The sequence below is a fragment of the Monodon monoceros genome, unplaced genomic scaffold (genome assembly GCF_005190385.1).
Source record: "Monodon monoceros isolate NGI ecotype Baffin Bay Population unplaced genomic scaffold, NGI_Narwhal_1 Super_Scaffold_3, whole genome shotgun sequence".
Classification (NCBI taxonomy): Eukaryota; Metazoa; Chordata; class Mammalia; order Artiodactyla; family Monodontidae; genus Monodon; species Monodon monoceros.
Genome location: NW_021703780.1, coordinates 5,978,117 through 5,999,060, shown reverse-complemented (window position 1 = coordinate 5,999,060; position 20,944 = coordinate 5,978,117). Strand labels below are relative to the sequence as shown.

Here is a 20,944-nt window from a genome sequence, read left to right as displayed (position 1 = left end):
CGCTGAGAGAGTGGAAACATGTACGAGGTCGAAGCTAGAATCTTTCCTGGTTTTGGCTTGAACCAAACTGGAAACCTTCATCAACCACATCCTGCAATATATCGAGGACCAAATTACAGCTCCACTATGTAGCAAACAGAAAAAAAAAAAAAAAAAAAGTCTAGTTGAGAAATGAGTATCTTATCCACATTTCCTCTGGGAATTTACATGAAATTCACATCACTTTCTTCCAGTTATTGGCCATGGGTATCCAAGGGCATGTTTTTTTTTTTTTTTTTTCCCCTTCTGTTTCCAGCTCACAGAACAAATGTTACTATCACAGAATTGCAAAAACAAGTTAACACACACCAAAACAGAAGGTAAAGTTAATGCTTAAATGAAAAGGTCCTCTCCAAATAATTCATTAAAATATTTGTTTTGTTTTTTAAGAAGTCATTTCGGGAAAACACAACACCCAAGACGACACCAAAGGGCTGGTAAGTAGTTAAGGCACTCGAGTCGCACGTGCTGCATCTCCGCATGGGTCTGTAAGGCTATGGCACTGAGCGAGGCGCCTGCCTCTCTCCCTACCCCCCCTCCCCCTCCCTCCCCCACCCCAAGAGCCGAAGGGCACTGAGGAAACCTCGGGAAATATAGACTCAGGACATTTTGCTCTGCTGGCTTTCGTCTGTGTGCTGGGGGGCAGGCTGGGCTGTCATTCCAGGCCCAGGAGCGAGGCGCTGTCGGCAGCGGCCAGGAGGGGGTGGGCGGGCCTCCTGCCAGGCAGCTCCAGCAGGTCCTGCACGAGGGCCGCCGGGCTCTCCCGCTCAGGGTCACCCGGGGACGCCTGCTCCTTGGGGCTGCCCGCGGCAGCGGCCCTGGGAGCACTCCTGCTGGCCTCAGCCTGGCCGGCACCCGCCGTCCGGCCCGTCGCCCTCTCCTCCCTGCGGCCGGCGTCCTTGGGGGCCAGGCTCTCCTTCCGGCTGCGGGTGACGGCCACGTGGTTGCTGGCGAGCAGGGCCGAGTCGGCCTCACTCTCTGACACGGGGTTGGTGCCGCTGTGGGTGGATTCGCTCTCGCTGTCCTCCTCGCCTCGTTCCTCCTTGTCGCTGTCCTTTCCGTGCTGCTTGGGGTGCCGGGCTTTCTGGTGGACCCGCTGGTGGCGAACCAGGCTGTGCTTCAAGGTGAAGGTTCGCTCGCAGGTCTGGCATTTGTACGGCCTCTCTCCTGGGGGATGGAGAGAGATTCACGGCTGTCAGCAAGGCCACAGGCACCCACCTCCCTGCTCCGCATGATAGCAAGCCAAGGCCCTAGGGGGACGGCGGCTGGGCCGGGCCGGGCCTCCCTCCCGCTCACAGGAAACCTTATCTGTCTGAACTGGCAAAATGGGGAGGGAGGAGAGTGGAGGCCCACACAGCCCTGTCTCCTCGTCCTTCAGCCCAGGGTTTGCACACCTGATCCAGGAACCAGAGTCCCAGAAGCGGAACCTCAGGGACAATAAGACCGGCCTGAAAGAACCCAGCAGTGGCGTCCTTCCCAGGGTCGGGTACCATCGCCAGGGACCCTGTAGGGCGGCACCTCCCAAGTCGAAGCTGCAGGTATGCTGTGTTCTGACTCAGAGCAGCTGGGGCTTCCCCTCTCGCCTGCAAACACGGAGCTGAGAGCAGCTGAGGGCACCACCTGCCAGTGCCCCGAGAATCTCTCTCTGCTGGGAGCCAAGCTCCGGTGCCCTCAAGTCCCAGCACAGAGCCGTGGGTGTGTGTGTGGGGTAGGTGTGCACCTTGGCCGCTGGGAGGAGAGGGAAGCTGAAACCAAGACACAGAGGAGCTTTTCTGTTTGGTGGGGGAAGAATCGCTTGTATCTTCTGGCTTCATGAGGACATCCATGGGGCCTTTCTACCAAAAGAACAGCCGCTGCTTTGGAGTTTGCAGCCTCAAGCCCAGAGGCGGTAGATTCCAGGAGGAGCAAGGACATGCCCAGGCAGCAGCCAGATGACCGCTCCACTCAGCCCCATCAGCCCCGCTGCTGCAGAGCCAAGAACAGACAAGGTTCTCGCTGCACAGCCGACCTAACACCTGTTGGCTGACGACGAATCCCGGGGGCCTCCCCACACAGGCCTCGGGCCGCGAGCCCCACGGAGCCCCACCGCACCGCCTGCTCTGCCGGCCACACCCACATTCTTCTAGATGCTTCTACCAGGCAGGGCAGCCATCATCCCCATTCTAGAGACAGGACTACAGAGGCTCAGAAGACTAAGAGGCCGATCAAAACGTGCTGGCAAACACCACTCCGCCGTCCACTGCACCTGTGCCCTCCTAGTGCTAAGAGTGGGACACGCCCTCAGAATTCCTAGCCCACCCGGGCTCTCTCCCTGCTCGGCAAGAAAGCCCTGCTGCCCACGGCGGCTGGAGGACGGGATCCTGGCTGGCTCGCCGGCCCCCCCGCCCCGCAACCTCTGCCAGCAGCCCTCCCTCCGCCCCCGCCCCCCTCACCTGTGTGTGACCTCATGTGCCGGGTCAGGTCCTGCAGGGACCAGAACCTCTTGCTGCACACACTGCACACCTTCTTCCTCTTGTCCGCCTTGCTGGCCACACTCCTGGGGGAGTCTGTCTTTGGCTTCTTGTCGTCCTCACTCTTCTCCGAGGGCTTCTTCTCGGCCAGGCCCTCCCCATCCCCATCCGAGGGGCCCTCGGCCTCCTCGCTCTGCTTCTCTACAGGGGCTTCAGTCACGGCCTCCGTCTGGGCGGGGGGCTCGGTGGCCGGGGGCTCGGCGGGCCTCTGTGGCAGCTCGAGGGCAGTGGGCGGTGGCGCTTCAGGCTCCTGGGGGGCTGCGCTCCTGTCCCCGGGCTCCTCGCGGCCGTGGGCCTTGCGGTGGCGGTTGAGGGTCCCGAGGAACTTGAAGCTCTTGCCGCAGACGTGGCAGGCATGGCGGGCGTGCCTGTGGTCCTGCGCAGCCGGGTCCCTGCCGCCACCCGCGCCGGCCTCACCCTCGGCCAGCTTGAAGCCCATCAGCTTGCTGGCGAGGTTGAGGTCTAGGCTCTTGTTGCTGATCGTGTCCTCCGCGGGGCTGTCTGCGTCCTCATCCCATTCCCCCTCCGTGCGCTCCTCCTCGGGCTCCGCGTCCTCCTCGGCGCCCCTCTCCTCCCCAGCCAAGGGCGTGGCTGCCGCTGGCTCCGCCTCCTCTGCCGCCGACTCGTCCGGGACCGGGCTGGGCTCGGCTGCTCCTTCTGGTGTCGGCAGCTCCCTCTCCCGGGAGGTGAGGTCCAGCACTTCGCCGCCCGCAGATGCCTCAGGGTCCGACTGGCTGTCTGCAGAGCAAGCACGGGGCAGGCTGAGACCCGGGCCACCAGACACGCCCCTTCCGAGGGCTCGCTCGTTACCCACCCCCCGGGGGCCTGTCTCCCAACCCCCACCAGGACTTCTCTCACACAAATTCCCCTCACCCCTTATGTCCCTCAAGGGCTAAGACAAATCTGGGGTTAATTTTTAAAAGGCAGAAGGAGCAGCCGCACACGGGTGCACACAGGCTGGGGTCACAGGGTAGCTGCGCCTGCAGCTCCCGGCCTCCCTTCCCCGCCGCCCCCATGCCGAGCCAGCCCCCTCCACGGGCACACACAGGGATGCTCGGGGCCCCCAGGGGCAGCCAGACAGAGCGACGGCGAGAGAGGACAGCTGGCACATTCCAGAGACTCGCAGCACAAGAGAGGTTGAGGAAGCTGAGCCGTAGAAGTTATTTTCCAGTGCAAAGAGGTTGTGTACACATGCAGCCTACACAGGCCCGCCCCCCAAACACGGTATCTGGGAGCACCTCACAGGAAGTGACCCAAAGCGAGTATTCTGTGTATGTGGTACACATGCTCCCGCCTGACGGCGGGTTTCCAGTAGAGGTCCCAGGCAACAGGAGACGCATGCACACCTGTATGCACACCTGCAGGCCGCCCTGGCAGCTGTCAGGACGCCACGTAGGGAGCGGAAACATTTCCTGTCTCTCAAGTGGTTCCTACCTGTCCAGTCTCCACAGCAAAACCAGATGTGGACAGGCCACCAGTTTCTATCAGCCTTCTTAAGGGCTGGCCTGGTGGGAACAGTATCGACACCAAAGAGATGACAGTATTTATCAAAAGCACCATCTCCTCTCTATTCTGGTTGGACAAAGTCTTAGCCAATATTTTATTATGTGCTCTGATAGTGAATCTAAAGCTTGCTGAGCCCGACTATTAACTACAGATGCAACGACCAATGGACTACTGTGGCATCAGGCTGATAAAATTCGTTATTTCATGGCACATATGTGACATGCACCTCCCTCATCATACCAGGTCTCCGATCACAAGTTCACACATCTAACCTGAAGTCTCACCTGATGAGAGCAGACCACCGCCACACCGACCCAGGCCCATGGCTCTGAGTCACAGGCTCCACGACTCGCCACCAACGCAGCCCTGGGCTGGGGGCGAAGGAGCTGCACCAACCCTGCCACGGTCATACTGCCTGGGGCTCTCGGCTCACCTACAGCAGTCTATGCGGCTCTCCCACTTTACTTCTCTTCACTGGTTTTATTCTGACTACTTTTTGGCAACCACTGTTTGAATATCTTAAAAGGTTTCAGGAGGAAACAAGTAATTGTGGGGTGAATATAAAATTTCTGAAAGAAATTTTGACAATTTAAATGATTTCTGACAATCATCCAAAAGATGAAAGAAGATGACCCCTGAGACATGCACACCAACATCAAGGCCATATTCCAGGGGAAAAACCAGCTGCTCATTTTCTTGAACCACGCAAATGGAGAGCACCTATTAAATGGCTTTTGGTATAAACTCCACAATAAAAAAAAATACAGAATGCTTGGTCTCCTATTTGTTGGTTCCGTGGGTAGTTACATTAAAGACAAAAAAAAGACAAAACAAAAACAAAAACAAAAAAAACGGCGAGGGGAGGGTTGATCTCTGGTTACTCCCTATTTGTCCCAGTATACTCTAGGCTGTTTCACTTAATTATTAATTTTTTTCCACCAAAGAGCATGGATTATTTAAAATTTCAACTGTAGTAGGATATATTTAAGATGATAAACTTTTGGGGGAAAATTCACAGTGAATTCTGAAATCAAACCCAAGTAAAAATACTACGATAATACACTAAGATCAGATCGTTCTGACTCCTGGGCCCTCCCTAAGTGTGGATAATGGAGAGCTCACCCTAAAGGCAACGGGAGGCCAACTCCTTCCTCCGAGGAGTGGAGAGGGCTTGTTGCGTTCTACCCAACGTCCACTAGGGGGCGTGTTTTAGCAGGGCAGCCGGTGCCCTTCAGGTTCCCAGCAGCACCAAGGGCTCTTCTCAGCAATTCTTGGGAACAACGCACTTAGCCCCCCTCTGTCTCGTGAACACCCGCCTTACAGCGCCAGGTCCTATCTTGACCTTGTCCTCCGCAGCAGCTCACCCTTCCGAGTGCAGGTGGCGGAGCTGATGACTTTTGTAAGCAATGCGGCTTTAAAAATGTGTTGATTTGGGGACTTCCCTGGCGGTCCAGTGGTTAGGACTCTGCGCTTCCACTGCAGGGGGCCTGGGTTCAATCCCTGGTCGGGGAACTAAGATCCCGCAAGCTGTGAGGAGCAGCCAAAAAAAGAAAAGAAAAGAAAAAGGGGAGGGGAGAGCGGGGGAAGAAAACTGTTGATTTTCTGTCTCTGTCAGCCAGTCCCTCATTCGTGATGCTAATCTAAGAAAACTGCTAGAGGAAGCAGACAGAATCTGAAGGCACTAGTAGATAAGAAGCCCAAAGCTCCTCCGATGCGATGCGCAGTGAACAATTAAGTATCTACTGCTTCCTAGAAATTTCGCGTCACCCAACTGAGGTGACAATGTACTGACCTCAACGCCTACCTGGCTGGGCAGGGGCACGGCCTCCACTTTATCTAGACCAGCACTCCCCGTGGTGCAGTCCATGCCCGTACGTGGCCTTCTGGGCCAGCAAGGGCACCACCACTGAGGGACAGTCTTCAAGTGTCCACGCTGGGGAATTAATTCCCTGGCGGTCCAGTGGTTGGGACTCGGCGCTTTGACTGCTGTGGGCCCGGGTTCAATCCCTGGTTGGGGAAGTAAGATCCCAAAAGCGGTGCGGCGAGGCCAAAAAAAAAAACAAAAAACAAGTCCACGTTTACACTGATTCGAAAAGTCACATGCAGGTGCCCACAAATAGGAAGGCTCCTACAGACATCTGAGGAAGAACCAGGAGCATCCCCTGAGGGCAAAGTGGGCCAGGGTACCTCTGCCCACAAGAAAGTGAATCAAAGTTTCAGCCTAGCTTTGAACTATCAATATGTCCCTTTCAGCTAAAACTGCCCCCATCGGAGCATCTTCAGCATGCCTTTGGGGGAAAATCTAGGGCGCATTTTTGTGAGACCTTATGTGATCGAAAAAGTCAGACCTACGTTGCAAAACATGTCCTGGGATTTTAAGAAAATGCAACCTAGGCACATAAACCTAGAAATCCCTCAAGAACTGCCTTGGTCATTTTCTGCCTTTGTGTTTTTACGGTCTTTCTCCAAAGCCTCACTTTTAACTTCATGGGAGGGAGCCGGAAAGGAAACCTTCACTCCCTCCATCATGCTCACCTGGTTTAAAAAACCTACCCTTGAAATCACTGAAATCCACCTCCCTGACCCTCCGTCTCCCCATCTTACCTCTCAGCCCTCTTTCTCACCACGGATTGTGACCACAATTAAACCAAACCTATATTTTTCTCTTTGCTGGTTTCACGTCACAACTCTCACTGAACTTTCTTTTTCCAGAGGCTTTGTCCCTTAAAGGAAACCTACACAACCTCCGGGCAGGGTCAGGGCAAGGAGGGCACTGATGGGACTTGGAAAAACAAAACTCACAACTGCAATTTAAAAGATAAATTCACCCACCACGAAGATGTGGGCTGCACCGAAGCTAAGATATAAGTTCCGATTGGCTTTGCGCCTGCAGGAGCCCTGGTTTTGGAGTTCCTTGATCATACATATCAAGATGCTGAACCCAAAGAATGTCACACTTTAAGACTTGCCTGCCAGCGTGGGAACCAAGGGCTCCCCGCGGCCACCCCAACTATCAGCTGCTCCCCCTCTGGGGCCGTGACGGGCGTGACGGGCGTGAGAAGATGGGCTGGGGCAGCCCGCACTCAAACCCTGAGAGGGGTCATCCCAGCGAAGGTGTGCTCTGCCAGCCTCGCTGCCCGTTTCCTGGGGTTGAACAGCAGATCACCCAGCAGCCTCGGGCTCGAGGGCACCCAAGTCACGGCAAGATTCCGTGGGGCCTGTACGTCTCTCTACTCGAAGATCCCGGCGAGTCACGTGGACCTGGACGCCGGAGGGGGCGTGGCAAACTGGCCTACACTTCTATACCCTGAGAGGGTCTGGGTACGCCACAACCGAGGGCCTGGCCGTTCAAGGGCTTGTTTCACTGGGCTCTGTGGGAGGCGTGGGGAAAGAGCAGAGGGCTCTGCACCAGCTCCTCTTCCTGGAGAGGCTGCCCGCTCACTGCACCCCTCTCTGCCCCGTAACTGGGACAAGGACAAGGGGGCCGGGGTTGAAGCCCGACCCTCCAGTCCACACTCACTCAGACAACACAGCCCCACCCACCCAAGTCCGAGGGGGAGAAGCCCGGACACAGTCACAACTCCAGAAAAGCACATTTGGGGGGAGCCTCCTCGGATTCAGAAAAGGGGGAAATGTCAAGCTTTCCAGATTTGCCAGACTGAACCCACACCTGCAATAGTTATTCAGCACTGGCCAACCAGCCCTGTGTCTGAGTAAAACCCACAGCAGCCCATTTTGTTTTATTTGTTTTGGGGGGTGAGGGACACAAAACCCCAGCAGCTGGAGATAATGGAGTATACTGAAGAGAGGACACGAGTAAATACAGAAGCGGTAAGGAAAGAAAAGGTGGCAGGAGATGCACGGGGCAGCTGTTAATTGCTCTATAGGGGCCGGAGGAAGGAAGCACATATCAGCACATGAGAAGAATACCCGGATTCGGGTCAAGCAGAGATGTGATTAAAGAAAGGACATGCAGAGTGCTTTTTCAAACAAGACAAAGTTTTTTTTTTTACTGGGAAAAGAGTTATTTAAAAGAAAAACACCCCACCCAGCCCGGCCCCTCCCTGCTGAGGGTGGAGCGTCACTAGTTCCTGCAACACCCTGGCAGCGAGTGGGCCCATCCCTGGCTCTGCAGGATGCGACAGACGCTGGGGTTTGAGAAAACAACACCCGAGTAGTTTCACATCCCTTTCAGACGTGTTCCTATGCAGAGCTGGACTGTGCACCCTCCTGCACAGCCCAGCTCCACAGGGCAAAGGGCAGGAACAGGCATCCGGGGTGGGAGGGGTGGGGAACAGATCTTCTCTAGCAGCTCAGAGAAGCAGCCTGGGGGCGCTACCGTGGCCCCCATACCCGTCCTGCTGCTGGGATGCCAGCAGGAGGCCTCAGGGTCCTGCAGAGAAGGGGAGGCCGCCAGCTGCAGCGCAGAGGCCGGGCGCGGCTAACGGGCTCCTGCGGCGCCCTCCTCTCCATCACTTGGAGGCACTACCTGTGCTATCATGGGCTCCAACATCACTCTGTTTTGACTGGGGGATAAGCCCGTTTCTTCTCAGGGAACAGGCGGTAACTCCGTGTTTGTGCAACTGGTGGCGTTCACAGTTAGATTTGGTGGAAAAGAAGGCGCCGCATTTTTGACAAGGGAAGGGTTTCTGACCTGAAGCGGGAAAAAAAATACATGTTTATCTGGCTTTCTACTGCAACGAAAAGAGAAAAATCGCTTTCCATTCATTCTCCTGGGATCATTGGCATTTGTCCACCCCCCCCCCACCGAACCCCTTTCTTTTAAGAAAATAAACAAAATACATTAAAAAAAAAAGAAAACAAAACACTGAGAACAGCAGCAACTCAAATGATCACCTTCCCGTATCCTGAGTGGGATGAAAGATTTGTCTTCAAAATACTAAAGGTTAACGATGAAACCAAGATACATATCTGCAGTAAAACGGTATCACAACTACAAATCTTACATAATAACCACGACAACAAAGGTGGGTGAAGGGGTCTGAGCACAGCACATCACCTGTGTCCACCACAGAGAGAAGACGCCTGTGACAGTCTCCAGCCTGGCAAGCACCATAGACGTGGGGAATCGAAGGGGATGAAGGGCAACGCCCGGGGCCTCCTGGAGGAATCCTGAACCCTCTGGACGTCTCTGGGGTCCGGCCCTCCCACCTGGACTGCAAGTGCTGAGTTCTGACTTCCCGGGATGCCTCCTGTCTGACCTCTGCCCAAGGTCACCGTGGTCCTAGCTGGCAAGACAGGGGAGGTCGGCTTGGTGCACGAGGGTTCTCTGTCCCCCTTGCTCTAAGCTCTTGCTGGTGGTGCATCAGTGACCAAGGTCCCGAGTCTGATCAGAGCCGCGTGCTCCACTCAGCAGCCCGCGTGTGAAGCTGAGTCACTGAGCGGCCCCTAACCCCACCAGCCCCACAACTAGGCCAGCTGCCTGTCCCTCCCCGGCCATTATCTGCTTCGACCGGCCTACTCTCCCCTTCTTCCATTTCGATTCCTTTTGCAGGCTCCTCAGCACCTGGTCCCGTGTCTGCATGGACGGATGAGGGGGCGAAGCCAGGGCAGACCACGAGGACAAAGAGAAGGAAAGAGGAGGGACCAGGGAAGGGAGTGGGCGGACACCAGGACAGAGGAGGTGTGGTTATCAGCTACTGCATCACTGGATTCTTCTGTTTTCCCCCCAAGTGCCACATTCTAAGGTTCCGGTTTCTGATTTTACAGGGAAAACGTTTCGTGCACCGACAAACAGGACTCATAGAGCTGCAGCCAGCACGGCTGTCTCATAACCCCAGGGCTGCCACGATCACACACACATCAAGACATGTCAGGCAAGTCAATCAGCGCGGTTCCCTGGAAACACTAAGAGGGGGTGGGGCTGGGCTTCAGCCTTCCATTCAGGTTTAGATGAGCATTAACGGACCCCAGAACCAGCGCAGGCGCACAAGTCCAGGCACCCAGGGAATGAACAGCGTGGGCCTGGAGCCCCGAGTTCTCAGGACAGGAAGGACTGGCACTGCCAGCCGCACAACTCTGGGGGCCATTCGCACGGAGCACACTGCGTGTGACCCCGAATCCCCACACTCCAAGTATGAGCATCAGCAGTAACCAAAGAAAGGGGACGTCCACCTCCACCTGAGCCATGGTTCCAAATCACTGGTAGGGTTTTCACGAACACAGATGCCTAGAACCATCAAACACCACGGAATTAGAAGCCTGGGAAGGTGGAATCAGACACTCAGAAACCGGACCCGCGCACCTCTAAGGAGCTCCACTTGGGCCCGAGAGGATGAAATGGAGAACCCGACTGCTCCACAAAGCTTGTAGGTGTTTTGCGCTAAATTTATAAAAATGCTCACATTAAAAAAAAAAAAAAAATCACGTTTTGCGTGAAGACTAGTTGTAAAGTGTTTTAATGCTTTTTTTGTGCACCCTTCTCGCTTTTCACTAAAAGCTGAACGTGATGTTTAATAATTATTCAGGCTGTGTTAAGTAAAAAGAAAATACTTTTCCTTTAACATTTTATTGTCAAAAGGCAACATCACAGCTTCCCTGAGTCAGGCCAGTTTGGAAAACAAGAGAACCAGGCTCGAGAAGAAAACAAGTCAGAAGCTGTGACTATGAACTGTGGTCTGGCTCTTGCTTTCAAATGAAGCAGTTAGTTTCTTGCCTCTTCCTCTCATGTGATTTGCTCTGTAATTTTCGCGCTGGTGCACGCGTCACCTGTGCAGCTGGCTTGAATAGGCTGATGTCTCATGATGATGAGCCACGTTAAGGTTAAATGTAGAGAACGATTCAATGCCCTGAAAGTACTGTGTCCAGTTAGGAAGATTCCTGAAGGGACAACTAACAGCAGTCTTCAAAAGTTCCCATTTCACTGCATAAGTCGCACATTTTACATAGCAGTGTGCTCTCCAGACTGCACGGACAGAGGAAAACAAGAGCGCTTTGACTATTTTATGATCATACAGGTTTCAGAAAAACCTTGCTAACTCGTAATCTACGTGGAAAGTATCCAATGATTTTATTCATTTGGTAGCAGCCACAGAAGACTGTTCCAGCAGCGGTGTTTCTAAACGCACCTGTGAGCACAAGGAGCCACCTCTGCACCCAAAGGCCCATGACGTCCTTCCACCCCACCCCGCGATGTCAGCCAGTAGTTTTCACTCTCACAAAACAGTCAAGAAACGAAGAAAGAAATTCTTCAGGAGACGACGCCATCTGGCAGGCACTGGGCAGGAAGGAATAAAGGACGAAAAACCAGAGCAAGTCCAATGGCCCGGCCTCACACCCTCAGACGCCTCTCTGTACCCCCCCGCCCGCCCCCACCCAGGGCACAGGCCTCTCTCTGTCTTTCTTTCATTCAGGATGTGGCAGATGCAGGGCCGGCCACGTAAACGCTTTCAGAGCTGCCCCTTAAGAAAGTTGGAAGCAGCCAAACACGGCTGGTGTCAGTGCTTCCACACTGAGGTGTGTACATCTCACTGGTCTCAGCTCCGCCGCTGGTTGCCTGTGAACAGCGGGTGGGAGACGTGGGTGGGGAGGGCCCCAGGCTGGCAGAAAAGGGCAGCGAAGCCCTCAACCATGAGAGAGTGAGCAAGGCAGGGGGCCAGGGATGTCAGAGCGGGAGGGCACCTCAGCACCACAGGTGCCGACCCCTCTGTTCCACGCGGAGGAAGGTGAGGAAGGGGCTGAAATGGACCGTTTCCTGGCACTCTCTCCTCTACTTGTGGCCTCAAAACACACGGGACGCTCACGAGGGGGAACGGCAGGAAGAGTGAGCCGTCTTCTCCTAAAGAGGCAGCACTGTTCAGGCTGAGAAGGGAAGGAGCCAGGACGGTCCTCCTCAACAGGATGCCATGGGCTAGCAGAGGAGGGGAAGGAGGAAACTCAGCTGTGTGTGGAGATCACGCCAGGATCTCACGAAGTTCGCCAGCAGACGCCAGCTTCCTCCTAAGACACGGTTCCTAGAACCTGAGCCACGCAGAGAAAGGGCTGAAACCACGTGCCCCTTGCCTAAGCAACAGTGAACCCCCGGCTGGACACTTAACACCTGGGCTACTTAATGCTGCCCATTTAGGGGGCGGGGTGCACTGGAAACATGTCTGTGAGACGATGTAAAGATGCTAGAATTCTTTGCATTCGCTAAGAGGTTGGGAAAAGGCCGACTCTCAAGATGCACAGGTTGCTTCAATCCAGTTTAAAACTGGACACCACCCAAAAGCTTCTGGCTGGAATGCAGCTAGAGTTTAACACTACCACCCCGGCCCCCCAAGCCTCTTCCCTGTGTAACGAGGTTTTACAGGGTCATTTCAGAGTCCATGTTTAGTTTCTGTAACATGTGAGCCTCAGTCTCATTTCAGCATTACGGAGGGAGCACCTCATAGGAAGCCACGAGCCGGGCACTTGGAGATCCCACAGCAGAACCGTCTACCGGGAAAACCTCAGCGTGCAGGAAGAGTGGGCAGGTCACCTGATTTCTCAGGCTCCGTCCAGCTCCAGCACTGTACCAGACATAGCCGAGGGCTGTATAAAATTACTAAATGGAGCTAATGCTGAGATTGTTGCTGGAAGCTGAGACTGTGAAAGAGCAAAGGAAGTTAACTGAGCCCCATGGGTGCCAGCGTTCGTCCAGGTCTAAGCGTGTGGTTAGCACCATCCCACGGTCACAAAGTCTCTGGTCAACAGCTCGTGGTCCACAGCCGTGTTCCACCTTGTCTCAAACCACTTCCCAATCTTCTGCGTTCGCACGTGTCAGGATACAGGGGGGCAGAAGAGGCACGCCCCCTGCATCCTCAGATGGAACCTGACCCTGGCTCCCACCCCCAGCACTACTGCGCGTCCCCCGAATGCCTGCAGGCAAATTACTCAAGCCTCCCTAAACTTCAATTGCGTCATGGCAAGATGGGGACGACATGGCCCTCGTGGCCTGGTCACCAATACTAGCTCTGGAACGGTTCCCTACCCGCCCGAATGCGCCCCTCAAGAAAAAAAGCCCGCGACCCCACGGCAAGAACACACGACGTGAGGGATGGGGTGGAAGCAGACACGGCCGTCAGGGGACAGTGACTGTGGGGGGAGAAGCGGCAGAACATGTTCACACCTACACCTGCCCCCGCCCTCCCCCCGCCCCCGTCTCAGACTAACTCCCATCTCCTCTGCTCCGTTCCGACGCCACCAAATGTTAAACCAACGAGGTCGCTTCGGCGTTCAAAAGGAGCTTCTATCGGGCACCTGCAAAGACACGGCGCGGCCCTTGAGCGCAAGTACGGGCTGCTCAGTCCTCTCAGGGAGGCCGCTGGCGTGCAGGGAAGAGGACAGTGGCACCCGCCCAGCACAGGGCTCCCGGCTGGAGCAGAAGTGGGGAGGCGGTGCTGGCAGGGGGGCGCTCCTCATCACGCCCAGACCGCCTGCTTGCTCAAAAGCGGCAACGGGAATACTCACTTCTCCAGAGACTCTGCAGGAGACAGACAGCTGCCACCCAAAAAGGGCGGCAAGAGAGACTGCTGTGCAGGGCACCTTCTCTATAAGAAGCATCTTCTTTCTGAACTACTTTCTTCCTTAGAACTGTTCCCTTACTTTGTCAGGCTTAAATGATTTCAAAGGGAGAGAAAACGACAGCCTGAAAACGCAGCACAGACTCTACAAATCTAGGAATTCTGGTTCCTGTTATTTGAGTCCTCCGTGGACAGACACTCCTAACTGATGCCTGGGTTTGAGGCCCCACCACGCCGGAAAGAGACGCCGTGCCCACGTGGCAGCCAGCCTCAGACAGACCCTGCAGCGCACCCTCCCCTGCCCTGCCCATCTCCTCTGCACTCTCATTGCCCAGGACAGCTCTGCCATCCCCTCCCGATATCCCAACTTGTTAGGAGAAACAGCCTTCCACGGAGGATCCACCCTGCGTGAAGCCTTTCTACCTGGATACAGAGCGTGGCTCCCACCCAGCCCCTGCCATCTTCCCCTCTCCACACCGTCATGAGCCTCTGCACTACCTGGAGTTGCCAGATTTAGCGACTCAAAATACAGAACGCCCAGCTAAAATCTGAGTATCAGATACACAACAAGCAAGTTTTTAGTATATCCCAAATAGTGCACGGAACATATTTATACTAAAAATTATTTGTTGCTTATTTGAAATTCAAAATTTAACTGGCATCCTGCATTTTATCGGGCAATCCTGTACCATACAATTCTTTATTCTGTTTTAGGTGCTATCAATTAATATTTGGGTGGTGATCTCCAAAAGGCTAAGGATCTCACCCAATCTGTCCTTAGTTCAAAGATGTAAATTTTGAATACTCAGCTTGAATATTCAGTAACTCATAATTAAGATGACCTTAAGATGACCCTAAGTTGTAGGGTCATCTGACTACTAGCTCCCTGGTATAAAATTATTTAAAGTGTATTTCTTATCTCAAATTTCTCTTTAAAAATCAATGCACGGCAACATTTGAAAAATACTTTTGGGATATCTTTTTGGCAACTTAAGTCTGTTACTTAGAATAATATTTATATTTGCGTGTTTCCCTCTGCAACAGCCAACAACTTCAGTATAGATAAAAATTTTTTTAAATTCTAAAGCTACTCTGTCACTGACACTCACGATGAACAGGGGAAGAGGTAATCGCCTTAGTGAACTGAAAGGTAGCTGCAAAATTTGCAATATTTCCCTTTATGAATACACAGCAGTCAAAAAGAACTTCACAGAAGGTCTGCCATTTTAAAAGCTGCCTCGAATGCAAATTCTTCTGCCAAAGTCCCTGTTCCCCTAGCTGCCTCCTGTGCATAACCAAGCAGCTAATGCCTCGACCACGTGAGGGATGCGATGGCCCAAGACCATCTCACCTAAAAACACCCTGCCTGACCCTTCCCTTCACCAGCAGCCCTCGGGGGCCCAGCCAACGGAAACAGGCCATTCTGGTTACACGAGCACACAGGGAAAAACTCTCGGCCCCATCAGGCAAGCCCCTGCTTCTGAGACTGAGGAAGAAGAGAAGCTAGGAATGGGGAGGCGGGAAGAGGGCCCCTCCTTCGACCCCAGCCGTCGCCGCCCCTCAGCCCAGCGGCTGGGCCACAGCCTGCCCGGCCCTCTTACCAGTGTGCGTGAGCATGTGCCTCTGCAGGGAGCTGGCCCAGGGGAAGACCCGGGGGCAGTGGGGGCAGCTGATCCTCTGCAGGCAGCTGGCATAGGAGCTGCGCTTCACCCTCAGCAGCCTGTCCTCCGGGGGGCTGCCCTGCTCGTCGTCGCTGGGCCCGCTGTGGTCTGCGGCCACCTCGTCCTGAGCGTTGTCCTCTGCGCTCTGCAGGAACGGACTGAACTTGTTGGTGTCCGTCGTAGCCAGCATCTTCTCGATGCTGGCGAACTCCCCGCTGGAGTCCAGGTCCACCCCGCCGCTGGTGCGCAGCCGGCTCCTCGTCCCCTTTTTCCGGCCCCTCTTCTTTGACAAGCCAGCTGGTCCCTGCTCAGTGGGCGAGACTGCCTCTGGGCTGGTGGCAGCAGCGGGGGAGTCACTGGATCCTTTCCTGCTGGCGACATCGGTGGTGGCTTTGGAGACGGCGCCCCCTACAACATCTGCAGCTGCAGTGTTACTGCCAGCGCTCGCGGGCCCCGGGTCAGCCACCTTGGTTTTCAGCAAGGTGGGGGCCGAGGACACGGATGAGATGATCTGGGCAATGGAGGCCAGCGGGGGCAGCTCCTCTGTCACGGGGGGCTTTGGCAAAAGCAGGGGGGGCTTGGGGCGCAGCGGCCGCAGCAAGGCTGGGCTACTTATGAGGGTGGAGTTGCCCAAGAGCGGGGAGCTGTTGACCAGGGCTGAGGAGTAGATGGGCACAGCGAGTTGAACGGAGCCCTGCAGGGGCGGAGCCGGGGCTTCCGGAGTGCTGGCGGCAGAGGCCGCCGCTACCGGGGCCACGGGCTTTTCCAGGACCCCGCTGGGGCCCGAGGTCACCGGCAGGGTGGGGCAGGCTGGTGGACAGGGAGAGGCCTGCTCATTGCTCGCGGGCTCCTGCTCAGGCTTCTTGGCTTCCCCGGGAGCGGCCGCGTCCTCGTCTCCTCTCCTGAAGTTCTTGGGGATGGACAGATCGATGGGCTCCATGGAGCAGTCGTATGGGGCCGAGGCGGAAGGGCTCAGGAAGGAGGCCGAGTTCTCCTGCTTCACTTGGACCAGGGCCAGGCCCTTCTGGGAGAAGTCCAAGGGCTCGTTGAAGTCCCCTGCGAAGTTGCTGGCAGGCTCCACTTTGACTGCTACGTGCGGGGGCAGCGGCTGGGCGGGGGCCCCGTGTCGAAAGCCGTTCTGGGGCTCCAGGAAGGCGGCCAGGGGCTTGCGCTCACCCAGGGCGGCGCCGCCCTCCTCCACCCTGCCCGGGGCCTCGGTGGGTGCGTCGGCGGGGCCCAGGCCGTCGGCCGCCAGGACGTAGCTCTCGATGTCACGCTCGGGCACGTGCAGGTGCTGTTTGAGGACGTGGTGGATGCAGTTGCGCTTGGCCGAGAAGGCGGCGCTGCACTCCTTGCACTCGAAGGGCTTGCGGGCCTTGGGGCAGCCGCCCAGGCCGCGGCCGCAGTGTGCGCGCATGTGGATGCGGAGGGCGCGGTAGTGCTTGAGGTCCTCGCCGCACAGCCGGCACACCGTGTCTGGGGAGCAGAAGGCGTCTACCATCTCAGCCGCGCTGCTGGTCACGTACTCGATGTTCTTCTCGATGTCCTTGCGTGTGGCCTTGAGGTGCTTCTTGCGTAGGTGCCGCTCGCAGTTGGCCTTGACCGTGAAGGGGTAATGGCAGATCTTGCAGATGTAGGGCCGCTCGCCGCTATGTGTGCGCAGGTGGCGGATGAGCGCGGCCTTGTCGGCGGCGATGTAGTCGCAGATGTTGCACTGATAGGGCGAGATGCCCAGGTGGGAGCGCACGTGCGCACGCAGCACCCCCGAGAAGGCGAACACCTGGTTGCAGAAGCGGCAGGGGTAGAGCACCTTGCGCATGGCCGGCGTCTTCTTGCCACTGGGGGCCGTCATGATGGCCTTGAGGTCCCCCTCCGTGATCTCCTGCTTAATCTTGGCCTCCATGCTCAGGGGTAGGAGGGCCTCGATGATGCTGTCCTGCTCCAGCTGTGTCTTCATCTCGGCCTGGCCCGGCAGCTCGAGGCGCGGCTGCTGCAGGAAGAGCTGTGCGGCTGTGTTTGGCTGCGCCCCCGACTGGGACTGCAGCAGGTGGGCGTCGGAGGCCGCCTCCACGGAGCCCCTGAGGAGCTTCAGCGGCGGCGGGGGCAGGCTGGGGCTGATGCAGCCCGGGGAGGCCTGCTGCGCGTTGACGAGGGGTGGAGGCGTGGAGGTGGCCACCACCGTCCGCGGTGTGACCAGGGGCTTTGGCTTCAAAGGGGGCATGTGTTTGAAAATGGCCTGTAGAGGGGCAGCGGGGGCCTTGGACAGAGGTGGAAGACTGATCTGAGGGGGGGCCGAGGCTGCCATCTTCAGGATCTGCTGGATGTCTGCCAGCTCGATGGCTGACTCCCCAGAGATGGGCTTGACCACAATACTGCTGTCAGGCTGGATGATGAAGCCCTTCTGGAAGGGCTGCAGGGACAGATGCTTCATGCTCTCCTTGGTGGCCGGGAGGACGGTAAGAGACCCGCCCAGGGAAGCAGCTTCGAAAGGAGACAGACTCAGCAAGTTGGTGCAGCCAGGGTCCTGAGGTAGCTGACACTTGAGTGCCTGGAGCTGTATTGCTTGGTTGTCATCCGGCAGCGGCTCCTCGGCCAGTGCAGGCCTGGCGTCTTCGATATGCTGCAGGCCCAGCATGGCCAGGAAGACCTTCTGGTCGGGGGCGTCGCCAGGCAGGGCCCTGGACTGCAGCTGTTCCCGTCCCTGGTCGGCAGTTACATGGGTCTGCTTGTGCAGGGTGAGCGAGGAGAGCATGGGGAAGGCCTTGTCACACGTGTCGCAGACGAAGCGGTGCTGCTCACTGATGCACCTGCGCAGGTTCGTTTCACACCAGGCCTGCACGGAAGCCGGGCGGGCGAAAGCAGGGGAACAGAAAGGGGCATTTAGAAATGATCGCCAAGCTGCACAGCTGCCCCGGCATCCGGCCCTTCTCCACGGCACGTAGGGTGCCCACCTTCCCCTGCTCCCTAACTCCCGGACCGAGTAAGAAAACCAACTAAGCATCTTACGAATCCTATCTGCTTGATGAATGACGCCGATCCCCAGGATGTCTCGGCAGATCAGCACTGAAGTACGGTTAAGTAGTAACACCACAGAGGTAGGATTAATTCTCTCTTTAAAAATGGGGGCCTTGCAAGCCTAACTGATGGCAACTACCACCATCAGTGAAGAACTGGCTTCCTCTGTGACTGTGGGGGAGGAGGCTGCCTGGGAAGGGCACCATGGGGGAGGGGGCTACATGAGCGTACACACGTGGGTACGTACACACATGGACATATGCATGTGCACACATGGACATATGCACATGGTCATGTACATGTGGAATAAGTCACTGAGTCTGGGGCTGCTGTGATGGAAGAATTTCACTGTTGATATCGTCTACCTCAGTTTTTTTAAATTGGAAAAAAAATGGGTTCCAAAGTAGTTTTAGCAGGTGTTTTATAAGCAGAGCACAAATACAGCTCAGGCTAACACTGACCCAAAATATTTGAATAGGAGCTACAACACTAGAAATATTTAGCTGTGATATCGATATTAAAGAAATATTTAAAAAATACAAATTCAATTCACCTAGGGCTGTGTGGGGTAGTGAACGATTCACAACTTTAAACCCAAATGCCCCCAAATGGGCAAAGTACCGATGAGCTACACTCACACGCCAGTTAACATGAAATTCAGCACACAAAATAAAAGGCCGCCAACCCTCGTCAACTCAACAACTCAATGAAATGGGAAGGGCCAAGCTGAATTTCAAGAGAAAGGTACTATTAAACAGAAAAAAACCAAATGACAGCATTTTAAGGAAAGGAAGCCTCAGGTGAGGAAATTCAGTCCAGCTGTGTGGGCCATGGAGGTGGCTGCCAGTCATGGGCCAATCGCAATACCTGAGAAATGCGAGGAAACCTCCTACAGGAGAAGTCGGTGAAGCCTAAGTCGTGGAAGCCGGCAGGGATGGAGGGGTTGTTCTGGATGAAGGGCCTTCCCACTGCGTCCCTGGGAAGCTGCTTGTGGACCAGTGCATTGTGGCGCAGCAGTCCTCGGTGTGTGCGGAAGGTGACGCAGCAAATGTCACATCTGCGGGAAGAAGACACAGGACGTAAGGAGGCGGCCGTGCCGGGGCGTCCACCTGTCCGTTAGCCGTATTGTGTTTTCTGTTGCTTCATTTCAATGGAGCAAAATAAAAAGGATGTGACATCAAGAAGCCAGCCACCTCATGGTGAGCAACGAAAGACTCTCCCTTTAAAAAAAAATTTATGTCCTACCAGCCTCTGGATACCCAGTCTTTGCAGACGGCACAAGTGTGAACAGAGCAGAGAGGTGGGAACCTGAGGCCACTTGCTCTTACCTGCGTTACACGATGTGGAGGGAACACTTCCCTCCCCCAGCTCCATGGATTCTGATTATCAAAATCATTTAGAAGCCAAAAAGCACAAATTTCCACAGCAGCTGGAGCAGTCACGTCAGCATCCCTGATATGTGACTGGGATAAAATGATAATCAAATCCTCCAACTGAATTGGTAGCACATGACAGCAATTATGTATTCAATTCTGCTATTATTACCGTCTATCTAAGAAATAACCATAGCTCCCGAATGCTGAGCCCACGCTAAGTGCGAGGGCACCCCACAGGGGTAGCGCACGACCCGGCAGGTGGGTGGGCATTTTCATCTTCATCTTCCAGAGGAAAACACCGAGGCTCGAAAATGTTCAGCAAGGTGGTGGAGGTCACACAGCCAGGAAGAAGCAAAGACAAAATGTGAGCCCTGTTCATACTCCCACCCTCACCTACCATGAAGCCATCTCCCTATCCTAGAAAGACTCTTTCAAATGCGGTCCACAGAAAGATGAAAGACTATCACGCTTCACTTCAGAGATGACTGCATACACCTGACCCGTCCTGGGCCACATGGACGTGTAACAAACACCACTTTCTAACGGTGGCTCCATTTTCTCCATGTTTCACACCAGTGCCGCCTTCTAGGTCTTCACTGAGAACCATCTTAAAACCCAACAATCATTAGGACATCACCCACATCCTTTAGACCTGCACTGAATACAGCGGCCGTGAAAGCCCTATTTAAACGAATTAAAATGTCCTTAGTCACAGGAGCCCCGTCTCACGGGCTCAGCCGCGACAAGCAGTGCAGGCCTGGCGCATTTCCAGGATCGCAGGAAATCCCACTGGACAGCGCCTCTTTCCAACTACTTTACACATACAAACACATCTGCCCCTCACAAAAGCTCTACGGCAGGTCTTATCCCTGTCTCACAGAGAAGGAATCTGGGGCACAGAGGGGTACAGCGACCTGACTGAGCTTACACTGCACACACCTTAATGGAAACTTTTTTTGCCTTGAAATTCTTCTCTAGAAATCAAAGAGATAACGGCATCACCCATGAAGCAGCTGGGCTTCACGTGTAGCGCCGAAAGACCAGTGCCAAGCATGTGCAGCCCCGCTCCCTGTGCTGGGCCGTGGCTGGTACAGCAGCGTGCTCCTGTGTCCCCACCTCTGCGGCACCCCCCCTCCCCCTGCTGACGCGCCCGCATCTCGCCACAGAGATTCCTGTCATCATTCAATTAAATTTAGCATGCTGGGTTCCCACGAGCCACTCAAAACACAAACCCCTTTTGAGGGACTTCTGGTTAAGCTCACCAACTGTGATAAAGGCTCTGGGCAGGGATGGCCGCAGAGAACCCAGACGCCTATAGGTATGGAAAGTTCTCA

The 20,944-nt window shown here is 55.3% G+C and overlaps 1 protein-coding gene across 10 annotated transcripts in view; it reads right to left on the bottom strand.

Annotated features, from left to right (window-relative positions):
• Positions 1-594: 594 nt before the first annotated feature.
• Positions 595-20,944, bottom strand: part of RREB1 (ras responsive element binding protein 1) — a 177,781-nt gene continuing 157,431 nt past the window's right edge. For 7 of the 10 annotated variants that reach the window (XM_029242687.1, XM_029242685.1, XM_029242689.1 and 4 more), the window contains exons 9-13: positions 19,102-19,291; positions 15,160-18,052; positions 8,545-8,709; positions 2,472-3,287; positions 695-1,206 (exon numbers count right to left, since the gene is read on the bottom strand). In XM_029242687.1, the coding sequence (XP_029098520.1) occupies positions 695-1,206; positions 2,472-3,287; positions 8,545-8,709; positions 15,160-18,052; positions 19,102-19,291 (4,576 nt within the window). Of the gene's footprint in view, positions 1,207-2,471; positions 3,288-8,544; positions 8,710-15,159; positions 18,053-19,101; positions 19,292-20,944 lie in introns of all 10 variants that reach the window. The other 3 variants (XM_029242683.1, XM_029242693.1, XM_029242692.1) reach the window with 2 other exon arrangements.